At 40.6% G+C, this 10,996-nt stretch overlaps 1 protein-coding gene across 1 annotated transcript; it reads left to right on the forward strand.

Moving 5' to 3' along the window:
* Window positions 1-9: 9 nt before the first annotated feature.
* On the forward strand, window positions 10-6,424 carry UBFD1 (ubiquitin family domain containing 1; the record flags this gene model as incomplete). Its single annotated transcript, XM_010283014.1, has 7 exons — window positions 10-148; window positions 241-449; window positions 1,113-1,124; window positions 1,638-1,703; window positions 1,920-2,025; window positions 4,476-4,558; window positions 5,837-6,424. Coding segments are annotated over 7 exons (726 nt in total), but the record flags the coding sequence as incomplete, so codon positions are not given.
* Between the last annotated feature and the right edge of the window lie 4,572 nt (window positions 6,425-10,996).

A 10,996-nucleotide genomic window follows, 5' to 3' on the forward strand; every position in this document is an offset into this window, starting at 1 on the left:
CAGGCGTCTGTCAGCAACGGCGGCGACGTGGAGAGCGGGAAGGAGCTGGTGGAGCTGAAGGTTATCTGGAACAAGAACAAGTACGACGTGAAGTTTTGCCTGGACGGCACGGGGGCCGAGCTGAAGCAGAAGATCCACTCGCTCACAGGTCTGTCGGGGCTGCCGCCGCCTCTCCTGCCTCAGCCCGCCCCTCCCCTCGCCGCTCTCCGCAGTCTCGTAATCGTTATTCTTGCCTCTTAGGCCTTCCACCTGCTATGCAGAAAGTTATGTTCAAGGGACTTCTACCAGAGGAGAAAACATTGCGGGAAATCAAAGTAACAAATGGAGCGAAAATAATGGTTGTTGGCTCTACTATCAATGATGTTTTAGCGGTAAATACACCTAAAGAAGCTGCTCAACAGGAGGTCAAAGCCGAAGAAAATAAAAAGGAGCCACTTTGCAGACAAAAGGTTATTCATGTCTCAATAATTCCTGGTCTGGGGGAGCTGTAGGATTTACGCAGTTCTCATGTTAATACTCTGCAGTCACTGCTGAGCCCTGTTCCTCCTTGAGGCAGGCTGGGGTTTCTTTTCTCACAGCTAAGCAACAAGAAGAAGGGCTTTGTGCAGAGGAGTTCTAGCACTAGAAAAACATTTAGCCTGGTGGAGGCTGGGGCTTTGCAAGACACCGCTTGTGCTGGTGCTAGGTACAGCCTAGCATTTCAGACAAGTAAGTAGTAAATTCATGGCTGTTAGCTCAAACACAGTCTAAATTAATTATATCTAAAAGCTGACTAATTTTTGTTGGCACAAAATAATTTGATCTCCAAAAACTGCCTTTAAAATGAACACCAAGAGAGCAGTTCCTTCAGCTGTCCCAGCACTGACGGGAACGTGGATGTTGAATACTTCTCTTGCCTCTTGAAGTGCTGCCTCCAAATAGGGAGTGAAGTACAGTGCAGTGAGGGTTGGTTTGGTGGCGGTGCTGCAGTGTTGTGGGCTGATAAAGGATTTTCAGCTCAAGGTATTGCCTGCCCCGTACCTTCCTCAAAATAAATTTGGTTAAACATTTAGTCCATCATTGAACTGCAATCTTTATGAAACATGCATTTGTTTTTCTGTAATTTATCATAGTTCACGTTCACTGTAAGTTCCATCATTGTTTAAAGGTACTCAGCAACTTACAAGCTGTGAGCATGGTTTTCTTAGTTACTATTGCTCTAATCTCTTCTGGTTTGTTGCTGTGTTGCAGTATGTTGCACTGTCAAATGTGGAAGGGTTTCTGCCAGTCACCGGATATAACACTTGACTGTTAAAACTGTCTTGCCAAATGCCAACTATGTGATTCAGCATGTAAAATATTAAAGTAGGACTCGGGATTTTTAAATTTTTTATAATATATATTTATGTATATGTAAACTCTAGAAGGGATGTTACCCTTTGCATTATATTTGGGTTTTATTCATTTATGTAATTTCTTTAGACTGTCATAGCGCTTGGTTACCTTTGAAAATTAACCATTTCCTGTGTGATAAATAACTGTGAATAGTCCTTAACTGTCTCTTGGTGCTATTGGGATGTGGTCAAGGGTGCAGCTGGAAAGAAATGGAAAGTTCTGTTGTGTTTCTGTAAACTCTAATTTCTGGTTTTATATTGTAGCAACACAGAAAAGTATTGGATAAAGGAAAACCTGATGATGTGATGCCTTCTGTTAAAGGTGTTCAGGTAAGTAAATAAGTACTTGAGACATTGTCATAATCAGGAGAGAGATTTTTTTTTTTTTTTTTGTCGTTTGAGACCTTTCTTTGCTGGTTCAATTGTTCCTTGCTATCTTAGCAGAAAACTGAAAAGATGGATCATACTTATGCTTAAAAAGTTAAGAGACTATAGCTTTTCCTGTTAAAGACCTTCACCGTGACTTACTATGTTGCCTCTTTGTAGGAGCGCCTGCCAACAGTGCCATTATCTGGCATGTACAACAAGTCAGGGGGGAAAGTAAGATTGACATTTAAACTTGAGCAAGACCAGCTATGGATTGGTACAAAAGGTGAGCAACTCTAAAACTCTGAGGTGAATAACTGATAATTGGGCTCTAAGTGAATTTTGTGACCTAGAAATAGCTTCTGGTGTGAGTAAATTTTGTTTAGGGAATAATGTTAGTACTGTAATACTTCAAAACTAAATTTTGCTGCTTCTTGTCGAATGCCTTTCTCCCAGATCATTGAATATTACTTGATATTTTACTTCTGTTCTTGAAAAACTTGAGTTCAGTTGTGCCAGTAGACTAATGTTCCAATCTGATATTCATAGCTCTAAATGTGAATTATAATATTTGGCATTTCTAGCAGATCTCAAAAGCACTTCATAAACATTGGTTTGATGCCAGCATCACATAGAGGCTCAATGACTTGGCTACGATTCAAAAGGGAATCTTAGGACCGGAATTAAAACTAGGAGTGCTGGCACCTCTGTCATTATCTGTCCTTCCAAGCAAAATTAGTCAGGTGTCTTGTTTCAGTGATGTACAACTGCAGAAACTATGGCACGTGTTGCTGTGCAGAGGAATCAGTTTACCATCTTGAGTGGTGCCAGGAGGAGCTGAAAGTGCTGTGGTGATAACTTGCGTTGCTGAGGACGTCTCGGATAACCCCCTGCCTCCAAGGGAAGCTGTGTTCCTTTAGTTTGACCAGGATGGGGCAATATTATAGTGATGAGCAAGAGGCATACAAGTGCTTGCTCGCTGTCCCAGTAAAGTAACCTAAGTGGATGGTAATGTTAGCTTTGGATGGCACTTCCAGCTGCTACATTATTTCCAAAGTAAGCAGAAATGTCAGAAGTTTTTGACCTTTCTTTTGTAGGACAGACTTGACTGTGAAGATTTTTCTGGCTTTAAAACCTCTGTTAGTACCAATTGCAGTGATTTTTTTCTTCTGGGCTAGGTGATGGAGTGAGACATTATTCTTTTTCCTCTCTAGTTTGGGCAGCCAGATCTTTTTGTTATTGATAATGTGTTCTAAAGGAATTATTAGTACTTAGGTAATTAACCATCTTCCTTCACCTTCTAGACGAGTTTCCAGTTTCGTATTTCTGAAGTGTTCTAGATTAGTGTTTCTTAAGCTGTGAAATTTGATTCTTCTTGCAGTCATCTGTCTTTCATGTAACCTGTTTCCCTACTTCCCAAAATTAGCAGCAGCTTACTTCCTCTAGGGAATGGTTATAATTGCTGACTGTTGTTGGGGAAAAACTCCCTCCTGCTCTGAGAAATTCATGACAGATGCCAGCACGTAAGGGCTAGAATAAAACCAACTGGGTGTTAATGCAGTTTTTCCACTTGCTAGTCCTGGAAAGTTGAAACCGATTCTTCCCCCATGCAGACTCCCTGTTCACAGATCACTTTGTACATTGTTGTAGCCTAAGGTTTGGTGTAGGTAGATGTTTCTCAGTTGCTCTGTGTCATTTTTGTAGAGGCATTGATAATATGAATTTGTTTATTGCTGAGATACTCTGAAGAGTATTGATTTGCAGGATGCTAAATGAGTGAAAAGTAAGATTTTTATTCAGTGAATCAGTGTCATGAGTCTGGCGTAGTTCGGCGTCTGTTTAGTTACAGCACTGAGGTAGAGAATGTTTGTCTTCACTTTGTCTCCCTGTGTGCCTTTTTTAGGTAGGTGTTTTTTTTCTGGGTCACACAAATTAGATATATCTAAGGAACTCGTAGCTCTATTTCTCCTTTGTAGTGTTTATGTTTTTCTGTCTTATATCCAAGAAGATAATTTTAGGCTGACACTGAAAGCTGGAACTGAAAGGAAGGATCTTGGAGTTCAGTCTTCAGAAAGAAGCGAGGACAGAACTGAGACAGAAAAATTCTGACATGAACTTTGTCATTCTTGTTGGTTACCTCTGGTTGGCTGACATTAGTTTCTCTTTTTGATTCTTTCCCTATTTACTTGTTAATATTTCCTTGCTTTTACAGTAACAGTTGAACACTGCCTCAGGGTAGAATCAGGGCAGGCTTTCAAAGAGTTAGTTAGCCCATCTTTATCCAGCTTTTTCAGCCTTGTCATTTCTGTAGAGCTTGGTATAATCCTTGGTAGTCAGTCCTGAATATTCTTACACCTGGACCAGCTTTCACTGTGGTGAGTAATTCTGCCTGTCTGAGTAGACTTCCTTATGGGGAAATGGTAAATGAAGCCAGGGTTTTCCTCTCACTCACTCACTTTAGGCCCGAATCAGCTACACTGAAGTACTTAATATGATGCAGAGACATAAAATGTGAGGAACTGTGTGATCCAGTTTTGGATTCCTTCAAATTATTAGTGTGCCAGCTGTGAGGTATGTGCTAATGTGGAAGAGGGGCTTCTGGGCACCAGGTGTCCAAAGTTCACCCAAAGGCTGACATGAGGAACTTTTGGAAGTAATGGAGGTGGTATTTGAAATTAATATGAAATACTATGTCCTCATAAATCAGAAATAATACTTTGATCAATTTTGATATAGAGAGAACAGAAAAGTTACCCATGGGGTCCATTAAAAATGTGGTGAGTGAACCTATTGAAGGACATGAGGATTATCACATGATGGTAAGTAATGTCTCTACATTAATAATAACTACTTCATGCAAATACAGAGAAATAAGGCTTTTAAACAGCGCAAGTCGGAGATGGATAGTAATACCAGCCTCATGTGTTGTGGAGGTGGGAATGTGGACTAAGTCTGCTCTTACAGTGTAAATATTTTGGGTGACATGTTGACTATCTGCTACTTTGTGTGAAACCAGCACAGATTTCCACAAACATTATGTGATTAAGCGTTACATCATATCTTCTGTCTTGTGACAGCGTTAAGATGGTAAAAATGCTCACAATATAGTTCATGACTTGTTAACATTAGTGATATTTTCCTATACTAGTTTAATTTCTAGTTTCTGTTGTATTTATATAAACAACAGGCCTTGCTGGAGGTTAAAAAAAAAACACAGTGATTTGATGCTGTAATTTTTTTTTCCCCCCCCATATGTAATTTTCTGAAAAACTGGTATCAGGTCTAGAAAGTAATGCATTTTAGAAGAGAGCTGTGCTAATTCTACTGAATTTTTGTCTCTTTCTTTTAATCTATGGGTTTTTTTGAGGTCTTGCTTTCCAAAGTACAGTAACTAACTTTTAATGTTGAAGTAAGTTCCTTATATAAGTCTGTTTCCTTTTTTAGGGGAAGAAAGGGGAAATGTTATACCTTAAAATTATTGTCTGCAGGAGGGTGGTGATCTAGTCTTTGTCCAAATACTTGATTTTTGATCATCCATGTAAGAAAATGTCCTCTTCAGAATATGATACAATAAACTCTTACCCTAAAGCAAGGATAGAGGTTATTGGCATGCCATGGTGCTCCTCTTCTGTTTATACTGACATAAATTAAGAATAGGGTGTTAATGTCTCAACATAAAATTCTGTGAAATTTTATGACTGACTATGAAAACGTGGTTATTGTCTTATTTAGTTCCTGTTTGGCTTCTCAACTCTGTGCATTCTGGTCATTTCTTTAGAGACTTTGAGTTATGCTTCAGATTCTGTCTTCCAGAATAATTTCCTCATGTTCTTGAAACTGGCCAGGAGTTTTCGTTGCTGCTATGATACCATAAAAGGAAAGAGCTCATCATTTTAATTGGTACTTTGCAGTTCTTGTTTCTCCAAGGAATGCTTTTTTGATTGCTTATCAAATAACTGTAGTGTGTGCCAAGTGTTTGAAGGAGACTGTAGGCATAACAAACTTCTTTGATTTTTGCAGTGGATAAGCTGTGTCTGTCCACTGGTGTAAGCTGTTCTGTTTCCCACTTGTAAATGTTGTCATTTTTAACTTTGCAGGCGTTTCAGCTGGGCCCCACAGAAGCATCTTACTACTGGGTCTATTGGGTACCAACTCAATATGTTGATGCAATCAAAGACACGGTGCTGGGAAAGTGGCAGTATTTTTGAAAGCACGCTCACCTCTGGCACAGGAAAATGACACAAAGCTAAGGACACTGCTGGGAGAGGCCTCCAACATCCCTGGATGTGATAGTCCTGGAACTTATTAATAAAATATGATAAACGAGGCATTGATGGAAGCCAGAGGTGATGTTCTTTCACCATTAGTTTACTCTTAACTTAAAAATTTCACCATCCCTTTTCTGCAGTCAACTTCAACCATATTTAAAGCAAATACAATGGAAATCAATAAATCTTAATTCATGAAGTATTGTGTGTAATACAATTAAATCTGCTGAGATTTGATCTTCCAATTTAGTTTTAAAAAGAAAATATTACATTGTATTATTGAGGATTTTTTTACATGGTCTGAACAAAAATATTTTCATAATCTTTCAGTTACAAGCATTAGACTTTAGTTACTTGGCTGTGACTGAGAATTTCAGAAACAGTTTTTTAAAAATAAACTTTAAACAGTATGCAAAATTGATGTTTAGTAAGCCATATTCTGCTGGCCCTTTTATTTCAGGTTTAACTCTTTGGTAGCAAAACTAATCTTTTTTTTAACCCAAAGATATCCTGGGTTTTGTTGGTTTTGTTTTGTTTTTTTCCTCTCCTGTTTGTTGGGGGTCTTTTCCCCAATACTAGAAGCTCTGGGTTGGTTCTCTGTGTGGCATGTTTGGAGCAGATAAATACCACTGTGGATGTTTTGCAATCGCAATGGCCCAGTGCTACTTACCGTCCCCTTTCATGCCACGTTAGTTGTTCCCCTCCCACCTGCATACCTCTCTGCTCCTGTTCTGCCTCCTGCCCCGGGGGTGCTACATGTTTCCGAGCATTTTCTTGATCATGCATGTTGCAGTCCAGAATCGTTTTGCATCTGTTGCGATGACGCTTACCTGTAGAGTGCACGGCGTAATGCTGTCTGGCGTGAGCGGGGTGAAGCAGTGACACAGATCTCGCAAAGGGAGTGAACCAAAAAGACCTTCCCTGCCACCTTTTGGGGCTGTGGGGAACGGGGAAGAGAGAAGCTCGGATGCCATTTTGGATCGTAAATAACTGCAGTAGTCCTTTGTGACCTGGATTTGAAAATTTATAGTGATCTTATTCAGTGAATCTTACCAAATTTAGAATATCTATCCAGCAATGGATCTTTTGAAACTTAAATCACCTTTCAGCTTTTCTCTTGCTCAAGTTTACAGGAGGTTCTTGCATCTTGTCCTGTCTGAAATAATGCTCCTCACCTTTGGTGACGTTCTGCGTATCATCTCAGCAATTCACATGACATTTATCTCAGGTTTTCTGAACGGACCTTTCAGTCCTGAAAAGGTGCACACCCTTAACAGATTGTATTGTGCAGTCAGACTGAATCAGTCTTGCTCTGTGTTAAACCTGCATCTAACAGATCACTGTTCTTCTTTTAACGCTGTAGGCTTGACATTGCTCAAGGCAAGTAGCTCAACATTTTTGAAACTTGTGGAGACATAGCCTTGCAGGAATAGATTCCATGTCCATTTTTCACTCTCCTTGAAACAACCCACTTGAAACTCAGCAGGTGCAAATTCCCAAATGAGTATTTATTTAATTTTTTTTTTACTTGAGAGACTGGGAAAAGTGTTCACTTCATGGTACGTGTTAAGATTGCGTATTTACCTGTAGACTCTTGATAGCAACGTAAGCAGCTTTTGTTTTGTATTTTCAGTTACAACACTCATGCAATATGAATTTTAAAGGTGTTTCATAGCCTTCATATAAACTAGTGATGTGCTTGTTACTCTTGTAGCTTGAGATACTTCCTTTCTGTATACAAGTCACCAGCAGTGTGTCTTGACATAAATGCATTGAGACAGGAGCTCTTCCTGCAGCAGTGCTGTGTCCACTCCCTCGAACAGCCCCCTTCCGATGCTCGGCACAAGCGAGTGCAGGTTTGCGAGTGGAGTTGGCGTGAGTTAATTGGAGATAAAATTACGACTTAAATGCCACTATCACATTTCTTATTTTCTCTTTGCCAATCCTGGTGTTAAGGCTTAAACTTTTAAATTCGGTATCTGGTGGAAAGTGTATGCACTACGGTATAATGGAAATGGGTGACATTAGCTTTTTTCTGTCACTTGGGGTCACCTTTGCACTGGCTATCTTGTTGGTTCTGCGATTATCAGCTCCCGCTTGCTACTGGGCTTGCTTGGACCTGTCTGTACATCTGTTCATATTCCATTTTCCTTTCCTGTTCTTTCATTTGCTTGCTCCTTGAGAGGACATGACTCTTAGTTCCTGTGGCTCCTGTGCTCGATGCAGTGACCCGGGTGAGTACGCTCTGCTGCTAGTGCCGAGGGAGGGCAGATACCTGATCTACTGCTGCCGCGCAGGAAGGGTACCTGGAAGGGCATGGAGTACAGGCAGCCTTTAACACTCCTGTCTGCTCCTTTCCCAAGGACACGATTGCTCTGCATCCTGTGCCAGGTACAGTTGATCATCTCAAAAGAAACTGAATATAAAAACTGTGGGTTATAAAGCAGTTTTAAACATGGAGAAGAAAATATTACAAACTAAGCAAATGTGATCCTATTCAGGTGCTTCTTTTCCAACCCAAAGTTGGATTTGATTTGAAAAATGAAATAGTTTCACTTTTTTGTTCTATGTGCAAAGTTTGAATTAAAATACAGGAAAGTGATACTTATATAAAATGCTTTAATTGGTGCTTGTTGGCTTAATATAATAGGTTTCTTGGGAGTTCTTTGAAATGAATATTCCAAGTGAACTTAGCAGCACTGCTTTTAAGATCATTTCTCTTTTGGAATGATGGGGAGCTTTGTATCTTCTGGTATATACTGATTTTTTTTCTTTTCCCCCCCAAGGCAATTATTGTCATTAACTAAAGATCATTAACATCTAAGAAAACACCATCTCTAGTTGGGTAGCACCACAGCTTGCCTAACTGGGGAGCTGCTTCCTTGACTTTGGATTTTATTCTCTGATAACTGTGGTCATCTCCAGGGCAGTTTCAGCATAACAAATGGTCCTGTGAAAGAATTTGGCAATTAAGACACAAGCGCTGTGAGTAAAGTGCAAATGTAATCAGTATTTGAGCTGGCTGATAAAGATTGCTTTGAGATCCAATGTGTAATCTTCCATAGGAAGTTTATGGTAATATCTGGTGATTCTTGCGCAAAAGTTTATTTCCGTTAAATTACAATTCAACGATCTCCTTTCAATGAAGATTGATTCCCTATTGTACATATGTGAAATTCCCTGTGAACACCTTGAGGTATGAAGTTGTATCAAGTGCTTTGCTGGGGTTACTTACTGGGGATTAAAGCATCTGTAACACAAACATTGGTTTTCACAGAACAAAGCCGGTGTTTCCCACGCTGCGCTGGTGGCTGCTCCCAGTGCCTGGGCAGTGTCCCCCTCCTCACTGCCGTCCTGTCAGGGAGGAGTGCTGCTGCAGTCCCTGAGCCCTCCATGCCCCGTCCGACAGCATTGAGTGTTGCAGCTCACCTGTATGCCGTCCCTTTCCCTTCTCCATGCCCAGCACTGTGGGTTTCTTCTCCTCTCCTTGTCCTGAGCTGAGTATTCCTTCCTTCTCTGTGCATCCCAAGCGTAAACAGTTCCAGGATTAGTATCGCATTAGGAATGCAAATATATATCACTAAACCTTGGTTAGGTTTGAATGGAGACTGTATCTTGCATGAAAATCTTGGATTATTTGCAAGTTTTTCATGTCGAGTTTAAGATTAAAGTAAATCATTAATTTCCGTTAATGACACTGTTTGATGAGAAATGTGCAACTAAAATGAGAATGTTCTGATGATGAAAGAGGAAAGTGATCTGAATTCAAAGAACTAGATAAGAAACTGTTAGCACACAATACTTTATAACTGGTAACACGCACACAACCTGGTAAATTTTGTACCTGACGCAGTTCATATCCGTTACTTCTTCATAATTTAAGGGCCAAAGAAAACAATTCACTTGCAGTGATGCTGTCAAGGTGCTGTGTTGTGGCTGTCTGCGCCGCACTCTCCCCTTCCCGACGGCAGTGTTCCCTTACAACCGCGGGTGATGCAGCTCTGTGGGCGCAGGCACAGCGTGCGCTCCCTGCTCTGGTCTCTCACTGTGCCAGCTCAGGAGAGCAGGTTTGTCTCCAGACTTCCCTTCTTTTGTTTACTTTTTCTTCCTCTGTAACTTGATTTTTCCAATGGAGCTGTTTTTATTTTCAGTTCTGTACTCCAGCCTTTCGCCGCCTGTTAGGATTAGATTGTTAGCATCTTGTTTTGTTAATTAACGTCCTCGTTGCTGGGGGGAAGGAGGAGCGGGACCAGGAGAGCTGTAGCAAGTCTTATATGAAACATATGGCCATTTTACCTTCTAGCCAAGGATTCGCTTTCTGTGGCTTATGGACGTTCACTATGTCTTATCCATGTTCTGAGCAATTCATTCTTTGGTTTTTTAATTAAAAAAAAAAAAGTCTTAGATGTTTGTGTCCACTGCAGATTTATTTTAAATGGAATATGTAAGTACCATGTATTATGGTATTTTTAAATAATCTATTTCAGGGGAGGGGGAGATGACAAATATTTAGTCTTAGATTTGCACTGCTGGATTTTTTTAAGTGTAACCTTGACTGGTTATCCTATTGTTTTATTCTGTAAGACTAGTCTTACGAATTAAAGTTTGATAATTAAGTATTTTTGCGTTTGAGTGCTTCAGCGTTCTGTATCTACTTAGCTACTTCTGACTGCATGAACAACTGTTACCAAAGGGTTCGGAGTTCGTTTCTTTGTAGAAAGATGGATGCATGCAGAAATCCATGGGAACCCATATTCGTCCTGTCTGATGCCATCAGTGCCTCTCTCCCAGGGTGGGGATTTGGGAATCCCCGCTGCCATATATTGCTTCATGTGAAACAGCTACGAGTTGCAGGACAATTGCTTAGCTCCCTCTCCAAAACCAGCGTTTAATCTTGTTTTGAACTGTAGCCGCCCTTGTGCTGCTGCGGCGCTCGCTGTCGGCTGCGTGCGGGGGCAGCTTGTGGCGCCTGCGGCGGGCCCGGGGCTG

The sequence above is a fragment of the Phaethon lepturus genome, unplaced genomic scaffold (assembly GCF_000687285.1).
Source record: "Phaethon lepturus isolate BGI_N335 unplaced genomic scaffold, ASM68728v1 scaffold41572, whole genome shotgun sequence".
NCBI classification, from domain to species: Eukaryota; Metazoa; Chordata; class Aves; order Phaethontiformes; family Phaethontidae; genus Phaethon; species Phaethon lepturus.